The sequence below is a fragment of the Oryzias melastigma genome, linkage group LG9 (genome assembly GCF_002922805.2).
Source record: "Oryzias melastigma strain HK-1 linkage group LG9, ASM292280v2, whole genome shotgun sequence".
In the NCBI taxonomy this organism is placed as follows: domain Eukaryota; kingdom Metazoa; phylum Chordata; class Actinopteri; order Beloniformes; family Adrianichthyidae; genus Oryzias; species Oryzias melastigma.
In genome coordinates this window covers 24,483,200-24,505,011 of record NC_050520.1, presented here as the reverse complement: position 1 = coordinate 24,505,011, position 21,812 = coordinate 24,483,200, and the positions used below count along the sequence as shown (strand labels likewise).

Genomic DNA, 21,812 nt, shown 5'->3' with positions numbered 1-21,812 from the left:
GTATAATCTAAAGCATTACAAATAATGGCAAAATTGCTTAGGAAATGTATAAAATACAGAAGTAATCGTGAAAAACTAGAGTTTTCATTCCAAAAGTCATGACCTGAACATTGTGTAAAGACCCAGTTTGATGAAAATCGTGTTTTTTGTGTTTTTAACATGTTTTTCTCATGATGGAGGACTGTACATAAACACAATTTAGATTAAAACTGCAGTTATGAGTATAGAAATAAGCTATAGAAATAAAGGTATTCTATTCTATTCTAAAAATATTAATATATTAAAATAAATCCTATTTGTAAACATAAATTGAAACTGATTGTAAAACTTTAATGCTTTGAAATGAGATGAATCTCCTATTTTTAAGAGTTATTTTTGAATGAAAAACATGGTTCACAGCTTCATGGGGGGAAAAGCCTCCACAAACAGGTCCATAGTGACACAAGCTTTGCAGCCTATCCACTTTACATCATCCCAATGGATCGCAAATGGATCAGTTAAGATGCGAATAAAAAATAGAACATGAGCAAGGGGTCGAAAGAAATTACATTTATCTTTAATAGACTGCTGCCAATTTTGCATTGCCTTCTTGATTTACAGCTTTAAAAGGAAATGTGCAAATGAGTTGTTTTGATGAATCAATCCTGTTTTTCCACAACAGATAGATGATGTGTTTCATTGAGTTTTTCCACTTAATTTAGTGAGATCGTCAACACCAAAAATCTTTATTGGAAACTAACGTATCTGGCAAAGGAGCACATTTTTCCCCAAAAATATCAATGCGATTAAAACGTTTTAGAAGAAGGTATTAATATGTTATAAAAGATGTAACCTATAAAGCCTTAAAATAAATTTGCCCTACTGCATGGAAAATAAAAATGGATTACGATGAAAGTTCCAACGCATGAGCCTGTAAAACCACCTCTCCAACATTTTTCTGTTGGAGATGAAAGAAGCAGCTGAAGAATTATGTAACTGTCTATATGCTTTCTGCTTTTGTTCTGCAGACCATTGCAACACCGGCAGAACCCGACAATTGGACAGTGACCTACAGCGGAACATGAAAGCAACCCAAGAGCTACTTACAGTGGAGGAATGCAGTAAAACATGGCTAAATGGCTGAGTCGGTCATTTGATGTCATCCCATAAAAAAAAAAAAAAAAAAAAAAAGACCCACAGCAGCAGCAGCAGCTGAAAACAGCTGCTGTAAAGGATTGTCTAAATGGAGGGAACAGTTGGAGCTTTGCATGGATTGGAACCTTTTAGGGCTAAAACAAAGGAGCACATCCAGAAACAGATTTTGGGTCTAGTAAAGAGGTGGAAAAGACATTCATGAAAAGACACCATTTTAATATAGTGTTATGTAGAAATTGACTATTTTTTTTCCCTAAAATTGTACCAAAAAGCACTCAAGAAGGAACTGATTTTTGTATGTTAAATTAAACAATTTTACTGTGACAAATGCCTTTAAAAGTATTGAAGCTGCTTATAAAATAACACAAATGGTTGCTCACATTTCTCCATACTAAAGCTGTTATTAATTTTACACCGTCTGTATAAGAAAGTTAATGTTTTAAACCCACTGTGGCATCAAAAACAGAGGAGAAAACCAGGGCGTGACCCTCTTAACCTTTCCTTCAGAAAATGAAATCAACAAAAAGTCATAAAAGAAGTAATATTTCTAAAACGATTTTATTGCAAAATGTGAGTTAAGTTTGGAACAAATTTAAAAGGATGACTGCTTAAGGAAAAAAGTGCTGCAGGTTGACACGTGAAGGTGAGTGACGATTCCTGGGCACGATGACGCACGGGGAGTGATGCTGAACGGGAGCGAGGTGCTGTGAGGATGTTAGGTTGCATGACGGTGCGATTGGTGGTGGTGGGGCTGGTGGTGAGGGGTGGGAGGATGATGAGGATGATGATGGGCATCATCATCCTCATCATCATCTGAGAGAAAGCGCGGAGTACCTGAAGCTTGCGCGCGCGGGTGCGCGGCCGCAGACTCGAGCGCTCCGTCCGCGGTGAGCGCACTTGGCTCTCCTATCCTCTGTCCGCCTCAGAGCGCAGCGCCGCCGCCACAGCTCCGCCAAATGTGCCGGGAAACGCGTCGGAACGCAAGGAGCAAAAGTTAGGTGAGTCCTGGCTGTGATTAACGTGCATGGAGAGCTTTTGCGCTTGCAGTTTTTTTGGGTGTTTCTAATTTCTGACCAAACACCCATCGCTTTTGTTTTCCATATCCATACAGTAATTGTTATATTTCATTATCATTATAGTTAAAAATATTTCTTCTGCTTTAAATCCGTAAAAACCACAAAACCATAAAAGTTTATACAGTTTTTTTCTTAATTAGTTTATTTTTTTAATTAATGACTTGTGCTTTAAAGCTGATTCCTGACCTCAATTTTGTTTTAGTTTAGTTTTAATCCCAATTATATCCAGATTTTTCTTTTCCCCCTGTAAGGCAGTGCCGTTCTGCAACAGTTTTAACAGGGCTGAAGTTTCCAGTGGGCGTACAGCAGGGAGGTCTGACTGTCATCTCTCTTGGGACCATATAAGCCTTGGCAGTCCCTGTCATTTTATTACAGTGAATGTCACTTTCTGTCACTTATAGTTCAGCACGCCCGCCATACCTTATAGAGCTGGGATTTAGGCCACACACCAGAGATGAGTTGGAGATTACATCTGAGCCACAACACTTTAATCAATTAAAATACCTGCAGACACACTGTTGTGTTGACTTCTGGGAGACAGATCAGCTCATATGCTGAGATTTATTTATTTTTTATTTTTTTTGTAGGAAAAACCCAAAAGCACACTTTCCTGCCCTGTCACTGTGACTTTTTTTTAAAAGTGGAATGGTGTGAATTTAAATGACCATTGTATAGATTTTTGCTGTACACTGCAAAGGAAAAAAGATTTATTAATCTCCTCAGTGTGTGCTTCCACAAATATCACATTCATCTTTCCTGCCTGTGTTGTATCCTATTTATTTTAGATGCTACAACAATAGCCTCAAACTCCTGAACTCCTGAGAGTTACATCTGAAGTTTCCCTACAGTTAATGTTTGAGAAAACACGTTTGCCTTCTGCGTTCTTTTCCTCGCGTTTAAAAATAAAATATGTGTTCATTCTTTTCCCCCCAAATAATGTAAAAAACTCTCCTAATCATCTTGAGGGCATCATTACCAGCCACTTTCCTCCACATGAGTAGGTGGAAAGGGATGCGTTACTGCACGACTGCAGGCTTTTCATGCAGGAACTACCTTGAAACATGAAAGCCAGTCAAAAATGCTGAACCCAGTAAGCCGAGGTTTGTGGGGCAAAGGGGAAGAGGTCCGTCCAGAGCACAGCGCCGAGGGAAATACCTTCTACTTACACAGACAAATTTATAGATTTGATAAAAGTCAACTCAGATGAACTTTTCATTTGGTCTCCAACAAAGCAGCTTAGCAAAATCCAAACTTTGTCAACATGGCAACACAACGAACAGTCTCATCTAATCTACGTTCATTTAATCTGGATGGGCAAGATTAATTTCACATCTGTTAAAGCCAAGGAGCTCGAGTGTCATGAGGACAACCCAGCTGAGATGTGGCTTTTAACCAAAATACTCCATTGTCAAAGTCCAGAGTAAAGTAAACCTGACGTTTTAAAACAGCTCTTGCTTATATAGTGTTTTTAATGGAAATTTGATCATTTTTTTCCAAGCATTTTGCAGATAATCTTAATTATTTTCCAATTTAATTAAATTTTCTTCAATTAATTTGCTGCACGATGTAATCCTCATCTGGGTGAGATATCAGAGAATATCTTCTCTTGGATGTCAGTCAGGGTGGAGAAATGCTTCTCTGTTGTTAAGAATATCAGTTATGAGTTTTTCCTCATTTTTTCCCCCCACTGCACAAAATAATGCCCTTTTTCACAGTGGGTATTTCAAGAAAGCGCATTGAGTGCCAGACGGCTGTGGAGACAACTTTAGCAGAAAGGCTGATAGACTGCAAGCTTAACATGCAGGCTGATGACTACTCGTTTAAGTGAAAACATAATGAGTCGACCTTGGGTTTTCTAATGCACTTGGAGCTCTTTTCAACAACACTTTAGGCTGAACCAACTCCTAACTTCATTTTCTGCATTTATGCCACTGAATTTCATACATTTGATGAAAAGGGGGGGGTTTGTTTTGCACTTTACTCTGTTTTAGTATAATGTTTTTTCCTCTCAAAGAACAAAAAAAGTGAATATATGCATCCTAAAATTATAATTTTGTCAAAATTAGCAGTTTTTTTTTACTTTTGCCCCATAAATCAAGCTCCCTGTAAGCCCCTGGCATCTATCAGATGACGGTGTACATGCGGCTCATATGTCTGAGTCATGCGATATCAGTCACATCTGTAGTCAGCACTGCAATACGGGCATTATATTGTTTGTGAGATTCCTCTGTCGTCTGCACACTCAGTAATAAATCTAATAATAAGAAATAATTTCTTCGCTCTTAAATCTAAAAGCTGTAATCAGCAGAGACGGGAAGCAGATCCCACATCTGTTTACCTGTCTTTTCTCACATCAGGTCTGTCAAGCGAATCATTAGATGAGTGTGAACATATGTCACATGAAGATTTTTAAAACACCACCTGTCATTAAGCCAACAGCTGGAGGAGGCGTGGCCTCACGTGCAGGCTCCATTGTTTTGTTGTGTTGGCTCCAAATCCCAATTTTTCATCAAATGAATCCTCCTAGGGACTCAAAAAATGCTGAAATTCCCTCTAAAGTCAATGCATTTTTGTGGCTTCATACTCTACAAAAACAATCCTGTTGATTATTTAACTTTTGATTTTAACATTTTTGCCTTAAACTTAGTCAAAATGTGGTCAATTTTTACCATCCAAGCAACCCGATTAAAAGTAAAACGAAAAAAGGTTTAGAAATGAGGAACAAATAAATACAAGTTTCACCTTTTGAGATCAATGGTAACATGTAACTTCAAAATTACACATGAATTGTATTAGCATGACAAAAGAACAAACCTTAGGTGTCGCTATAAAAAACGGATTATCTAGGTTAGTTCAAACACACAGATCTAACTGTCTGACATTTCTCAAACCAGAGAATAAAATAGGCAGCAAGTGAGCTCTGACACAAGTTTCCGTTATTTTTTATTTTTTTATTTTTTGCACTGCATTGTGCTAAAGCGATAACCAAGGCTGGTTTGTGACTCAGTGGTCCTTTCATGTCCACCATCTCCATTAGGCTGATAGAGATACTGCAATATGGAACAGATACAAAACTGTGAATATAAAACAAAAGGCAAAACAAGAATAAGCTTTTTATTTTTCAAGTTGTCACTGTTTTCTCAAAGTATTCTTCTCTCTTATTTTTCTGTTTTCAAGGCCACCAGATGCTGTCTCTGCCTGCTGAAGCTGCGCCCGACAGGAGCAACCTAAAGGATGGATACTGCTCAGAGTTTTGCCCCAAAAGCTGGCCTCTTTTTGCAGCTTTTAATACAACAGACTTGATACCGAGGTTCACGAGAGCCTGCAAAGTGCCCCCATCAGTCTATCTTTCATGTTATTTTAACAGTATTTTTTTATCAGCTGAATACCATCAGTGGCGACATCTCTAACATTTTCCAGATGGATTGCCTACTTTCAGCACAGTAGGTTTCATTTGCATATTTCCTACTTTTCTCTCCCTGTACTAATGCAAGCATCTTGATGCATTGCCAATGTAATAGAGCATTTGCTCGAGGACCCATCGCTCAAATTACGTTCTGACAGGACAGACTTAATGTGATCATTTCTCTGATTGCTTTTATGAGACTACCCTGATGTCCCTCTCTCGTCCGGAGCTTAACCAGGTGCGCGTTTGAGCCCACCTCTCCTGCACAGGACAGTCAAGTATCGGGGCAGAACTGGTGCTGATGGTTCCTGTTCTGGACAACATGACCCCTTCGTCTGTAACACAGAACTGCTCCAACTGCAGCCAAGTTTTGGCCCCAGAGCTCAACACGGTCAAAGCTGTGGTTTTGGGCATGGTTCTGGGTGTCTTCATCCTGTTTGGTGTCATTGGGAACATCCTGGTGATCCTCTCTGTGGTTTGTCATCGACACCTGCGGACTGTCACGTACTATTTCATTGTGAATCTGGCTGTGGCAGACTTGCTGCTGAGTTCCACTGTGCTACCCTTCTCTGCTATCTTTGAGATCCTGGATCGCTGGGTGTTCGGACGGGTTTTCTGTAACATCTGGGCAGCTGTGGATGTGCTCTGCTGCACCGCCTCCATCATGAGCCTCTGTGTGATCTCCGTGGACCGCTACATCGGAGTCAGCTACCCCTTGCGTTATCCGGCCATCGTGACTAAACGCAGGGCCCTGTTGGCCGTGATGCTGCTGTGGGTGCTTTCCATCATCATTTCCATCGGACCTTTGTTTGGCTGGAAAGAGCCGGCGCCAGAGGACGAAACCGTCTGCAAGATCACAGAGGAACCGGGATACGCCATCTTCTCAGCAGTGGGCTCCTTCTACCTCCCTCTAGCCATCATACTCGTCATGTACTGTCGAGTTTACGTGGTAGCTCACAAAGAGAGCCAGGGCCTAAAGGAAGGGCAAAAGACAGAAAAGTCTGACTCAGAGCAGGTGATACTGAGGATGCACCGCGGAAACACGACCGTGTCAGAGGACGAGGCGCTTCGCAGCCGCACGCATTTCGCCCTGCGACTGCTCAAGTTCTCACGGGAGAAGAAGGCGGCCAAGACTTTGGGGATTGTGGTTGGTTGCTTTGTGCTGTGCTGGCTGCCATTTTTCTTGGTGCTACCAATTGGTGAGTAATTTCAGTATTTCCTCAAGTTTGATTTTTACTAAATGATTTTTCTGTTTGTCTTGAAATACCAAATGCTGTGAGAGAAAGTGAATAAAAGCAACTTAAGATGTAAAATCTATTTTATTCTAGAGCAGGGTGGGCAAACTTTTTGACTAGTGAGCCACAAGGGGTTCCAAGAGTTGACAGCAGGGATCAGGAGCAGATGTGTTTGGTAATTCACTCCATAAAAGAAAGAAATAGCATGAAATTTGGACAAAAATATGTTTCAATTGTAAATAAAAACCAATATATAAACCTTAAAACAGAATAATTTAAAGTTTTTATTTAAAAACTGTGTTGGATTGATTGGAAAAGTGACTGTCCGACTCAAAAAACACACATGAACATAAAAAAAAAAAAATTCCAACAGTACATGAATGCAGAATTACTTTTAGCACCTAAAAAAAGGTTGATTTATTCGCAGTGCACCATCATATATGCAGAGACACCAGAATTACAGGGAAAACAAAACATTAAAGGGATTATCAATTTAATTTATTCCAGTTTGGCAGGCCAGATTAAATAGTTTAGTGGGCAGCATTTGACCCCCAGGCAGCAGTTTGCCCACCCCTGTTCTAGACTATTCTCTGTCATTTAGTATGTATGTCCGAGTTTTGAAAATTTATTTAGTCATAAATTAGACTTTTGAAAGTTTTTCTTAACGGGTGAGAGTAAATTCAAGTAAAGATGCCCAAGAAAGAAAATTTAAAAAAAGAAAGAAAATGCATTGCTCATACACTAAATGATTCAAATGAGCAGATTAAGGGATAATGTTGCCAGATTGGTCTCATTATAGAACCCACACAGTGCTGAGTTTTGCCGTTCCAGGTTGTTTCACAGTAAATGTCGTTGAATGTTTAAAAAATTTGGTATTCTATTGAATTACCTATAGTAAAAATAATCTCTTGTTTTAAGATTTTCCTTTTGTTTTCTGTCCTTTGCGACGTTTTCAACATAAAGATGCGTTTCAGATGTTGTTGAGAAGCGCTCATTATCACACTATTGTGGAAGTGAATGTGAAACTTAAGCACTTCAGCACTTTAGCGTAGCGGTAAGTGTCAGGATTGATGAACCGGTCATCAGCAAACAAAACCGTCTTCGTTAAAGGTAGAATTCTGAATTGTTTGTTAGTCTACAGCAGTTGTGTATGTGAGAGAAAAGCCACCACCAATGAACTCCGAGAAGCAGCTGTTGCTGAGCATCAATCCGAGTGTTGAGGCAATTTCCAAACAACTTAAAGCCCATCAATCTGCAGAGGAATTTTCCTTCACGAATCAAAATGATTCAGGAGAGTTGCCGTTCTTTTTTTTTTTTTTTTTTGCTTTGAGTGAGTGTTCTAATCAAATACCACTCTACCAATCCTTGAAAAAACACACAAATCTCAGACTCTACAGGTATCAGTTAAGATGGAGAAGATGTCAATTGATTAAGATATTTTTATATGCATGAACTGGGAGAACATTTTTCTATAGAATTTATTTATATATAAAAACATGTTAATAATTAGAATACAATTTGTGTGATACGGATACACAAACAAATTTTGTTGCAGTTAAAAAAAAACTTTGATTGTACCAACGAAAATTTCTATGACACTCAAAGAATACATTGTTCATCTTACGGCACATCTCATCAGAGGGCAGAAATCTTTATGTGGATGTCCTACCTGAAACAGCCCTGTATGTTATCCGGGATGGGGTCCGGCACAGGGAGACCCAGACCCGAGACCCCTTGTGGTCACATAGTTAAGCAGTAGTGTGAAGAGTTTTTCCCAAGATCCCACACTGGATGAAGCTCGTCTCTTCTGGGAAATGAACCCTGGTTTCCTATCCGCCAATCCTGGATGGAGCCATTGACATCTAAATAATATAATGATTATGATTTCACAACTATAACTGCTTTCATAATCACCAATATACAATAATTATGATAATAATAATAATATTTGTACGGGTTTATATATGACTACACGTGTTAATACGATTTTTGGTTGACTTCAGTGATGTCAAACGCATACAGTATTTCCCCCATTGTTCATGAGAGTTAGAGGCATCCGTGGATACAGAGAATAGACCCTTTTCACGGTGACGTCAGACAAAATTGCAGATAAAGTGAAAAGTTACTTCCAGCGTTCGCATTTAGAACGACAAAACTGACAGCTGAGCCCTGTTTGACAAAATTTTACAATAACAATGATAGGTAACCTTGCCAATTTCAAAAGAAAAATGTACAATTATTTATTTTATGAATGTCCTGTTGTATTTTCATTTTCTGTCTCGATCGTTCACAAATCTAAATACAAATTTGAATAATCCTCCAATATTGGATGTTTTATTGAAAATATCAACCTTTTATTTGAGCAGATATTATTCTAACAAGTTCTATTTTGGTTGATGTTATTTGCACATATTTTTAGTGCAATCAAGCACACAAGTTGATAGAAATTCATGTTGGCCACATTTAATACCTTCGCCAAAGATGCTGCATTGACCGTATGTATTATAATAGCTTCCCAGGATAAATTTACTTGTTGTTTTACAGGATATTTTGGGAGATAATTTTCAAAACAGGAATGGTTTAGCTATTGAGGCACGTATTTTCAACTTTCAAAATAAGAGCGGCCATGTAAAATAAATGAATATGTAAATAAATCTCTGTGCGAACGTATTTTATAACTACTTGGAAATAGTTACTTTCATATTTCCGGCAACAGTTTCAATTATTTTACCATTTTTTAACTTTTTTTTTTTTTTTACCGGAGATCGGACACAGAAATGAACAAAAGCAAAGGGTAGCCATGTTAGAACCACGGTTGAGCTAACAGCAGCTCACTGACCGCAGTAGAAAACATTGCAACAGTATTTAGTATTTTACTTTAATGACACGCTGGAATTGTCTGACTTTTGCTCTGTTTACAAGGATTTTGTGGGCATGGAAATTTTAACTATAGTGAGAAAAGATCTTCTGCAGCTCAACGTCTCATAGCCAAAGCTAATGCTAGTGCTAGCATCGGCATTCAGCACAGATTAAAAGAATAAAATTATAATTACATTATAAGAACATTGGAGTATTTCTCAACATAAAGAGTCTTTTTTATTTTTTTTTAATTTAGACCAAAAGACTGCATGACTAGTGTCACTCTGTCTCTCTGTGCCATAAAATAAGGAGTTCATGCTTCCTCCTTCATCAAATAACAAAGACCTGCTCCAGATGATAGCCTAATTATCCTCTGTTATTATCTTCTTCAGCATATCAGGATTCTTTTTGGTTGCTTCTGAGTCAGCTGATGTCATTTCTCCATGCAGGAGCATGGAGAGAGGAGGGGTTCTCCTCTTGCGGAAATTTTGTCTCCCCCACCGTGCTCTTGAGACGCAAAAATACACGTGTTTTGAGTTGTCAGAGGTTTTGTGACAAACCAGAAAAGTCGCATGACTGGACAAAAATTCTGCGAATACATGAAACCATGAATAAAGAAACGCGGATATGCGGGGAGCATTAGGGCTGTGTACTGGCAAGAGTCTGGCAACACGATACACGTCACGATACAATATACGATATGTCCCAAGACAGCACCAGATATGATATTTTGCAACTTTTTAAAAAATATGACTTAGAAAAAAATCTGTCAGAGTTTTAGGACCCCTCCCAAGCTAAGTTGTAGTTGTCTCAATGAGCTCTATAACAAGAACAGTGAGGCTAATAATGAGAGAACATCTAGCACACGATGGTTCTCGCGAGATCTCGTTGTTTTGGTGTGGAGTGTAGTTCCTGAAAGAGGTTTGGTATGTTCTGCTGCCAACTAGCGGTCGAAGCTTTACTGAAAAAAACAAGTGAGACGCTGAACAACATGTTTCCTATTGTCCTGACAGCATTTTAAATCAGTACAAGAGAAATATCGCGATGTTTTATTGAATCAATATTTTCCTACATTCCTAGTATTTATCATATATTCTTGTATTGGACTTGTAACTATTTTTAAACTTTAGAATATTTTTTACATCATTTTTAATAAAACCCCAAACTATTCCAGATTTTTCGTCATTTTTTACAATTTTCTTTATTAAAGCTTTTAGAACTCAAGTTAATCATGTCTCAGTTTTTGTGACAACAAATTAACAAATAAATGAGCTATTTTTCGCCTTCTCCACTCAAGGGCATGTCTTTCAAAAGTTAATCTCTGGGGAGCAAGACACCAGAATTACTGGAATCACAAAATAATTCCAGATTTAGTAGAATTATAACATGATGCTGCATCAACCACCAGCTGCCTGTGACCCTGGTCAGGGCCCAGCAGAGCTGTGCAGCTGCAGAGTCATTTGATGCAGGATTAAATGCCCATTAAGCACTCCAGCTGCACTGAAAAAGCTGAATGTTAACAGGTGTTAACAGGTTTTCCCCCCTTGGAGTATAAATGACTAAATGACAACAGTTATTAGTTTTTTAATCCCATCGAAAACAATTTTTCTTTAAAAGGAAAGTTTTTTGGGCCACTTCTTTGCTTTTATGGCTCAATTTATAGTCATTAGTGGTGTTACACAGATGTTCAGGGTCAGTTTTATTCCCTCAATGCTGATTTTTTTGCTATTAAAAACTCACAAACTAATGCCGCTAACTAACGCACTTGATCACCCACACTCACAGATGAGCTAAACTGTTTTTAAATGACTTGTGGATTAAAGCATATTACAGACACACACTTGAAGTCTTTAAGTGGTTGAATCATATTGATTAAATTATTCCTTTGTGGAATTATCATCCAGAGAAGCCTTGTAGCTTCACAGGTGGGCTATAAATAGGCTATATATGAATCTTTCATATCTCTGACATCTTCCTGTCCTTCCTCCTGCACACAGAAGATTACATTTTTAAATCAAAATATATTTAAAGCTCAGATTCTTGCGTGAAGCGTTAAGCCATCTCCCCGTGCTCTTGCCCTTATTTCTCCCTTGTTTGTGACTCACCTCATCACAACGCCGCTCCATCAATGACAGATAAAGCCACTGAGTCAGAGCTTACGTGGTGTGTTATCCCAAGAGCACGTATTCTGATGAAGACCAGCTTAAAGGGGAATAATCAAATTACTTACCAACTTGAAGCCGGGCACAGGGTGCTTTTGTCAACTCTGTGAAAGAAGAGAAATCTGAACCATGTAGAGACATGTGTCAAAGCCTTCACAACGCCTGCATGCTGTTATTTCTCCCTCGTGACCCCACGATTGTGGACATACAGTTCGGTCACTTCCGAGTGGGAAGCAGGTGAAAGCCTCAACCATTTAGACCGGGCTGTGGTACAACCGCATGTCAGTTAAGTTCCAGATTAAAAGTAAGGTGCACGCTTGTTTTTCAGTGGTTCAGTTTTGACATGTCAAGGTGGACAGCTCATGATGATGTGGTTTTGTCTGACAGACTTTCATACTCTGTCAGAGAACATATAGAATTTCAGAGGTCTTTCTTCAGGCATTCGAGAAGGTATGGAGCAGTGATCCAGTCCAATTTGAGAATAAATCTTTACCGGGTGCAGAACTTACTGTTCCTTACTCTGGTTCTCTTGCTGTCATGGGTTTTTTTTAAAGATTTGTGTCAGTTGTGTGTAAATTATTTTCATCCATTATTATTATTAAATATATTATTATTAGTAGTAGTACAACATTTCCATCATTGCGTCCATTTTATTATCCATGGTTTCCTAAACTGTAAAATACTTTTGCTAGAAAAGTTCCACCATCACTTTTGCTGGGTAATTTTACCTGATATAATATACCCCCCAGAAAAGTATTTGTCATAAAAAATAGATTAAAAAAATATGACAACACATGATTTTCATCTGTGGTATAAGAAACAAAATGGAAATAAAAAATAACGATACTGGAAACTTGGTCGACTCATTCCTGAGACATGTGAGACTTCCCTGATGAAGACACAGACTCACTGACATGCAAACAGCTGCAGGAGAGAGGAACTAAAAATTGTATCTTTTCAGTGGGTAAAAAAAAGATTAAAATTGCTGATTAAAATATTGTTTTTACCATAAAAATTCACTTTTTGAAATAAGCATACACATTCCAGGAACACTCATACTTACCTATTCCTTACATGTAGTCAGCATACTCAGGGCAGTAATGGGGAAAACTGGTCGACGGCAGACTCTTGTAAGAGTTCAAGTCTCACTGTTTTGGCCACACCATCATCCTCATGACGATCTCCTCTCCTCCTGTGACCAGCATCAGGTGTGGCAGGTAAAGCATCAGACATAGCAGGGATCATATCAGGCGTGGAGGGGAAATAGGATGGACAGGTCCTGTGGTGGCATTGTGTCTGGTAGTCTAGAATCATGGAGTTGCTTTTTTTTTTCTTTTACGACTCGTTTAAAAGCTATCACTGGTTTGTAATCCACATCACTGTTGCTGTTAACTCTTCTGCTTTCAGTTGATCAGCATCTTCCTCACTGCTTTCCCTGAACAGAATCTCGTATTTCCTTTTGGGTCAAATACTTCACTGGCTTCTTTTTAGGCCTTTTTTTCTAGAGTTCTTCTAGAACTTCACCTGCTAGCTATTTAGCTTGTTAATGTAACTCTTTGAGGAAAGAAAGAATGTGCACAGTTATCTAGCCAGCTTTATAATGTACCTTTTGGCTAAAAAAGAGACCTCTAATCAACTAACAATTACAAAGTTATATAAAACCTTAATTCAATTCAATTGTATTTATATAGCTCAATATCACAATTGTCTCTCTGGACTTCATTCCAGTAATTGTACAAAAGCAGAAAGTCTATCATAAAATATAAACAAAAGCTGATTGCTAAACTAAACTAAACTCACTAGCTGAGATGTCAGAGACACTAATGACAGCTGTAGTGGAAAGCTACCCATGACACTCAAAAAATGGCAACATATTGACAATCATTGAAATACTCGTGAAAATCACCCGGCAATGGTGATCTAGGGTTAAAGAGCCACTCTGAAAAAAACTGTATTCTTAACATGTTCTTATAGTTCTTCGTCATAATGGAGGACAAATGTAAGGAAAATTAAGACAAAAATAGCATTTCTGAATATTTTATTATTTAAACTGTGTTGAATTAGGAGCAGACAAAAACATGGAGTTTGAAAAAGCTTGTAGTTGTTAGAAACTTCAATCGGCTTGAAGCTCCACTTCATTCTGATCCATTGGCTTGTAGATCACTAGATCACGTCTTCGTTTTCCTCGTCTGACCTGGGATCTGGCTCAAAACTGTATGGCTGGAAATCTCCAACATTGCTTGCAATTTTTGCTGCATCGGTAACGTTAGGTTGGGGGTGTGAATGGCTGTAAGCTAGTGGGAGAGAGTGTAAACAAATGGATGATGGGAAATGAGAGCAGACTCACTCCACACCAACAGTCCCGCCCACAATTTTCAATGAACTCCTGCTGCTCTGCAGGAACTATGTTCTATAAAGCTATACAGATTTTTTTTATTTTGACTAAAAAGAGTATAATCATAGTTAACAGACCACTCGGAATGCTTTTGCAACAGATCAAAAAAAGGTTGAAGCGGGGCTTTAAATATTCACCCAAAATGTCTCTCTGGACGCCAAGTCGCCCCTGTTTTTACATCATCGATTTGTGCTGCTTGAGTTACCTCATCCTGCGTTTTTCCAAATATTTCATTTTTTTTCCAAAACACCGTACATGGACTTAATGCGCACGTCTCCCCTGCTCACCTTAATTTAGTTTCCCTTTAGGTCATTTAAATTTGCTTTTCATTTCTGCACGCAGGTCTGAATCCTGGTTTCATATATTTGGCCCCAACATTTAACCGAGACAGCATAGATGTGCCTTTTAACCATAAATGGGCAGATATTTGCATTCAACTTCTACTGTGAGAGAATATTCAAACATTGTGTTCCGACTCAAAATATGCTGTTTTTATTCTCTGCGTCTTGCTGAAATTCAATGATGTGCTTTTGAGATTGGCTGGATCCAGACATTTAAAACCATTCAGTCAATACAATTGACTGATTTGTTTGCAGCTGCAACAAAAACAGTCAAAAATAAATATGTGGATGAGAAAAATGGAAAATCCAATCCATTCCCTCAAATGGATTGGATTTTAAAATGCTCTTGAATTATTGCAGACATACTGGTGCTCTGATCATCCGGGAGAAACAAACACAAAAATTGACCAGAACCGCAGCACCACCACTCTAAATCTGTAAACAGAGTGTATCAAGTTGACAATCTGCCTGATTTCATGCACAAACATGAGGCCAGCTGGGCCTGGAGATGGCCTGTCATTCATACATTCACAGACCTGCAGTCTGGCAGAGGAACATTTATAAAAGAAACAATCCTTTTTTTTTCTTTTTTACACAGCACATTGTTATAAAGAATAAACAAGCCCGTGTAGAGGTTTCACCAGGACTGCCTCATTAAATCTGAGAGTTGATACTGTGACAAATGACCCTGTTGGTCTGAGGAGGCTCAGCTGGAGACGATGTTAAATGGGACGGAGGAGTTCTAATTAATAGCTTTATTTTTCATCGTTCTCTCGTCCGTATCCTGTTAGTGTTTGATGGAAGTCCTCCGTGTTCAAAGGTTGCAGCCTTGAGACTAACAGAGATGTTCTTAAAGAAGAGAAAGTATCCGGCGATGCTGCAGTTTTCTGAATGAAAAGCACCTTGTTAATCTCAAAGGTTTGAAGCAAAAAAAAGTGAACTCCTTTGAGGTGGCGGAAAGGCAAACCATTTCCTCGTTAAGATGATTCAGACAGAATGTCGTACTATCTATGGCTATCTAGTGATTTATTGTAAAAGCGTTCCCAGTGGTCTTTTAATTCTGATTATGGCGTTTTTAGCCAGAATTCAAAAACATCATTTTCTAGAACATAGTTTCTGCAATTCATTAGAAATTCAACTTTGAGTTGTGGGCGGGACTGATGGCATAAAGTAAGCCCACCCCTATTCCCATCATCTATCTCACAGCCCTCACACCCCCAACTTAACTTTTCCAGTGCAACAATAATGGCGATCAATATGGAGCAAAACATCCGTACAGGTTTGTGCCAGATTCCTGCTCAGATAAGGGAAAACAAAGACGTACATTGATCTATTTGTCAATAAGTGGATGCATTGGTTTTACTCCTGTCTAGGGGTTTGTCAAAGGATGTAACAAAAAGGTGGATAAAAAAAATTAAACATAGCCCAGGGTGAAAATAAGCGTGGAATTTGTGTACAGAAAGACATAAACTACACAAAAACAACCAGAAAATATAAGGACCAACAAACCTCAGCTGCTGTCAGCTTGAAGGGGGAGTATTTGATTGCTGGAGGACCTCGTCCAATCAGGTGCTCTGAAGAATTTGGGCACCAATCTGCCAATAAAGATAGGAAAGACAGAAAAACCTCCCACTTCATCAGAAAGGAAACAACAAAAAAGAGACAAAGAAAAGCATTTCAAAAGTACAAACAAAACAAGATTACCGCCATCCGAATGGAGCAGAGCAGGGAGCTTATGGCCTACCCAGTGTATTTTTAATGTCACAAATCTGCTCCTTATTCATGATTTGAATAAAGATATAATCAGAAAAATATTTTTAATCTTAATTTTCTTTATATAAAAAAACTCAAAAAGAATATGTTAAAAACACCAAAAACACAATTTTCATTTTCAACTTTCAATGATGGAAAGCAATACATGTGCTGTTGCACTTTAATGCAGTATAGAGTGCTTTTAAGCAACTGGAACCTACACTTAAACGTTATGTTTGTGTCTCTGTATGATGCTGCTTCACAAAAGTCTATTCATGAAGCTTCAAAATTATATTGACTGATCTTTTTTTTTTTTAACGCCAAAACAGATTTTCATGTTGATGTTTATTTTTCTATAACAGAAGGACTTGTATTGAACCTCTACCTGACTAGTGTTTCTTTTTCTCAGAATATAAATGTTCAGGTATGACTGAAGCAAAGTGAAAAAGAGTCTTGTCTCACAGCAGGATGCTTAGGGTCAAGAGACATCATAGTTTGGTTAAAGCTGGTTAGAGCTTGGTTAAAGCTACCAAATTAGACAAGCATGGATGCCACATTGATTTTGTGGAACTGCCGTTCTCTGACAGCCGCAATCCTCTTCTATTTTTAGGGCGAAAAAAAAAATCTATCAGGGGGGTCTGGCAGTAATGGAATCTGCTTTTCTGGTACAACTGGGGATAAAGTGTATGAGCAGTGCAGATGGGCACCAAAAAAAAAAAAAAAAAAATGTTGGTTCAAAACTTCCTCCTTCCACCTCTGTCTACACGGCCGCTACATTCGCCCACATTTTACCGCCTTCAACAGCTCGCCAGATAAAGCATTTCACACAGCAGCTTCTCCTTCCCTTCTGCCTCTAAAAATAGACCCCAGATTGTAAGATGCAGCAAAAGGAGTCATTGCATTGATTCTTTTTTTTTCCCTATTGTTTCTATGAATGTGCGAGGAGTCACGAAGAGTGTTCGAGTCTGTGTTTTCTGTTTTTAACAACAGGTCCCACTCACAGTCACAGGTGCCTCCTCTGATCAGACGCAGTTTGCCTGTTAAAGCCCAGAAGTCCGTTGGCAAAAAGGCCACTTAAATACATCGGAACGTGGATGAAACAAAACAAAAAGTGTCTTAAGCAGATGGTGTGTGAACAAGTCCACTGATGCAGATCTGTGTGTGTTTACAGAACTTCTACCTACTTCGTTTACAACAACTGATGATTATCTTTTTTGCGGCTAAGGATGGATTCCACTACATTGGTAATCTATGGATTTTTCCCAGTGGAGTCCCTACTATGTCAGTCGATATTTTTAATTTATTTTAGATGACAGGCTTCTCTCTGGGTAAACAGAAAAACAAATATCTAACCAGTAAAGAAGGCTGTTAAAAAAAAGAAAAAAGGCAGAATACTAAAAATGATCTTTTGGTTTTAAAGGATTAGCTGGGAAACCGCTGTCTCGTCTGTGTTGTTTTCCTCGGAAAAAATACAACAGTACTTGTCAGATTGTTTTTCCGTCTGCTGAAACATGTCTCCCCTCTCCCCACAGGCTCCATTTTTCCCGCTTATAGACCCTCAGACACTGTCTTCAAGATCACTTTCTGGCTCGGTTACTTCAACAGCTGCATCAACCCCATCATCTACCCATGCTCCAACCAGGAGTTTAAAAAAGCTTTCCAGAGTTTACTCGGAGTTCACTGTTTGAGGATGACTCCCAGAGCACACCACCACCATCTGAGTGTGGGTCAAGGCCAAGCCCAAGGCCACAGCCTCACTATCAGCCTGGACAGCAAAGGAGCTCCCTGCAGACTCAGCCCGTCCTCCTCCGTCGCTCTGTCCAGAACGCCTTCCTCCAGGGACAGCAGGGAATGGAGGGTCTTTTCTGGAGGCCCCATCAACAGCGGGCCTGGACCGACCAAAGCGGGCCGAGCTAAAGTGGCCAAACTCTGCAATAAAAGCCTCCACAGAACCTGCTGCTGCATCCTCCGAGCTAGGACTCCCACACAGGAACCAACTCCTCTCGGAGACCTTCCTACTATTAAAATTCACCAGCTGTCCCTGTCGGAAAAAGGAGAACCTGTTTAACCACTTTGATCATTCAAGCATGAGTGGCTCTTCTGTGGAGGTCAAGGATGAGAATGTGTTTCATTTTTGCTCTGATGGATTCATGGCTTCTTTTTTATATATATATATATTTGAGCTGTGCTACAATTCTGTGGAGCCGAAGCTCAAAAATAATAAGTGTTTATGCAGTTTTTGTTCAGATTTTTTAAAGTGCAGCAAAAAGTTAAAGTTCCCCTGTGTGGTGGACTCAACTCAGTCGAAAATAATCTAAATGTTTACATTTTTCACAATGCATAAACTGACAAACAAGTGTGCGTAAGAATGTTTTTATTTATTGTACGATCGCACAAATTGCTGATTTGTTTACTCTAAAGATTGCCACAAGCTGTTCCTATTGTGTGAATGTAAAACCCAGGAGACCCTGCATACTTCTGTGTTGCTTATATATTTGTATGCCGTATTCCCAAGAAAAAAAAACATTTGGGGGACATTTTTGGTAATGTGTGATTCTTCCTTTCCATTATTCCTTTCAGTGGGAGGATTCAGTAAGTACACTCCACATCAGGACTCCAGTTACCCACATTCCCACAATTTCATGTACCTCTGAGCAACGCCAGATGGATGTCCTAATATACTACTGTGGAATTTTAACTGACCTTGTGGTTGCTGGCCTCAATCCTCACCGACCCCAAGCCTCTTAAAAAAAATCTACCAGATTTAGAGACGTCAAGATAAGTCTCACGCAGCCTCAGACATTCTTCTCTCAGCGTGGGCCTCTTTTCTGTTTCTGCTGTTTTTGGTCTTTCAACATCCAGGTCTTCTCCGAGCTTCGGCGTGGGTGCCTTTATTTTTTAGTGAAAGATTTGAGCGAAATCCAAAGGCGAGAAACAGAGCGTTTAGTGTGAGTTCAGGACCGCAAAGTGTCTCTGTTTATGCAGAAGCATCAAAGGGTGAGAAGACAACCGCTGCCAGCTTCATTGATTTATCTCCTCGTGGCTAGTCTCTCTGTAGCAACAAGACGCGCTCCCTCCCTGAGTGTGGGTGGAAAGAGATGCAGTTGTTAATGTTAAGTTCACTCATAGAAGTAGAGTCGACAGCTCTCCCACTGGGGATGGAGCCGGCACAGCAGCCAGAGTGCCTGTGAGTGTCCCTGTTGTCATTGACTGGCATGTCTGTGAAGCTGTAAATCATCTGCGCGCAGATGCCATTAGGAGAGCAGCAACCTGCTCTGGCAATATTTTACAGATGGTACTGATGACCTAATTGATCTCTTCCTGTATTATCTCTAATTTTAGAAAGTGCTGTGGTTATGAACCAAACCTCAGCTAAAAAAGACCTCCGTGCACAGCTTTGTAAAGATATATAATCTTCCAAACGGAGCGAGTGTAATGAATACCACAGCTAGATCTGCAGCTTTCGCCACATTCAGATGGAGAGCATCCCTCCTGTGTCTCATCCGGCCCCTCCCTGCACCGGTGCAGGGGCGGATTCTTGTGTTTCCAACATGCTCTTTATTTACTGATTATCTTTACGCTGCACTTGTTCTCTTAGATTTCAAGTCATTCTTGGAGGTAGATTTTTAAAGCCGGGTCTATTAACGTGAAGGACACTGTGTGTCATGACGGATCAATTATGGGAGGGAGTGTGATCCTATAATAGCAGTCTCTAGGTTCCACTGGACTGAAAGCTTTGCAAGTGCTGCGGGTGACTCATGTTTGCACACTTGCCCCAGGAGGCTTTAACCTTGCAAAACCCCTGAAATTGACTTTTTTCCCTCCTCTTTCTAATGGGTTTAAATGTTCACATACATGACGAAATTCCTCTTTCTGAGTGCATCAGTGCACTCATCATGTCTGGTACTAATTGGAGAACCATCAGACAGCTGAGTTCCTTCAGTTCAACTAATATCTAACTTTATTGGTGTGTGTGTGTGTGTGTGCTCTCTGTGTGGCACACTAAATGCTTTTTTTTCTATTACTTTACAGGCAGCTTTCCGGTGGGTGAAGTATTAAAGGAGCTGGAATATCAAAGAGTTGTTCTCATGCAGACTCTGTGTCGAGGCTCTTTGTCTCCCCCTAGTGTTTCACGATGAAGAAGCGGACTCAAACGGGGCAAGTGTAAAAAAATACATTGAAGAAACAAATGTAAAAACTTAACTGCTGTAGTCTACAAAACTCCAGTTATAACTACAAACCTTTTAAATATGTTTACAATTCATAAAATTTTAATATTCATCCATCTTCAGAACCAACTGAATCCCTTTCAGGGTCACTGGGTTGCTGGAGATGACCCAGCCACTGATGAAAAAGCTGGGACACACCCTGAAATGTGTTGCAGGGTCACACACTCACTAACTCACTAATTTAAACAAACTGATGAACCTGTTTTTAGACTATGAAAGGAAGCTGGAAAGGGAAGGGTTGATTACAAACTTAAAAAAATAGAAGACTTCAGGATTGTTTTTAATTGCTTTAATCCACTTAAGTCAACACACAGATCAAATGCTGACAAGATCGATGACCCCGCCCCCCTCCCGCAAAGTGGTGTCCAACTAAACATACATGAACAACAGCATCTCGAAAAGTGGAAGAGGGGAAAACAACAGTGCTCGACATTACAACTCCATACCATTTCTGAGAACGCCCCTCAAATAGAAATCACTTCACATCATAGCTTTGCATACAAAATCTACACTTAACAAGGCAAAGGAGACGAAATAAGCCAGTTTTGGTGCAAGGTTATGCAGTTCTCGCATGACTGGCAACCCTTTTAACAGTTTCATTTCACAGTTACTACACAGAGTGAATCTCGTGTTTATGGTGCTGGCCACGGGGGTTAAGGGGGAAATATACATCATCTGTGACTTCATTCACAAACACCAAGAACAGCAGACACATCAGCAGCACACTGTGGAAGCTTTCATTTACATACAGACGCACATTTCATCAGGTCTCAAAGATCCTCTTTCCCTTTGTTAGAGCCTTCATAGATACAGTGTGCTGTCAATATCTTACAAAACTGGCTAGCAAGTGGTTACAAACCTATTAAAACATACAACCGATACGAAAAAGTTGCAAGCTCACGTACATGTTTACCATTTGGATTGATAAAAGGTGCAAAACAATTTCTGTAAAAAGAGGGCGAATGGTTTCTCCGCACTGGCTGATGCCTTTGATAAAGCTGACGGGGAAGCTGCATGAGTATGGACGGACATCATCTGTTCACATGCAGCAAAGCTCTAATAGCACCAGGAGCAGAAAAGGTCAACGGCAAAGCCTCTTCAAATTCTCACCGCAAGGTTCAACTGTTGTTCAGAACCTCTGCCTGTTTACTGGAAGTGTGTTGCTCCAACAAGATAACAATGCAGAAAACATATAATGAAAAAAAAAAACAGTGAAAAAGATT

The 21,812-nt window shown here is 39.5% G+C and overlaps 1 protein-coding gene across 1 annotated transcript; it reads left to right on the top strand.

Moving 5' to 3' along the window:
- The first annotated feature begins 1,746 nt into the window (after positions 1–1,746).
- Positions 1,747–18,897, top strand: adra1aa (adrenoceptor alpha 1Aa). Its single transcript, XM_024274717.2, has 3 exons — positions 1,747–2,132; positions 5,388–6,815; positions 17,893–18,897. The coding sequence occupies exons 2-3, from the start codon at positions 5,918–5,920 to the stop codon at positions 18,426–18,428; spliced, it is 1,434 nt and encodes a 477-aa protein (XP_024130485.1). The 5' UTR covers positions 1,747–2,132; positions 5,388–5,917; the 3' UTR covers positions 18,429–18,897.
- The last annotated feature ends 2,915 nt before the right edge of the window (positions 18,898–21,812 follow it).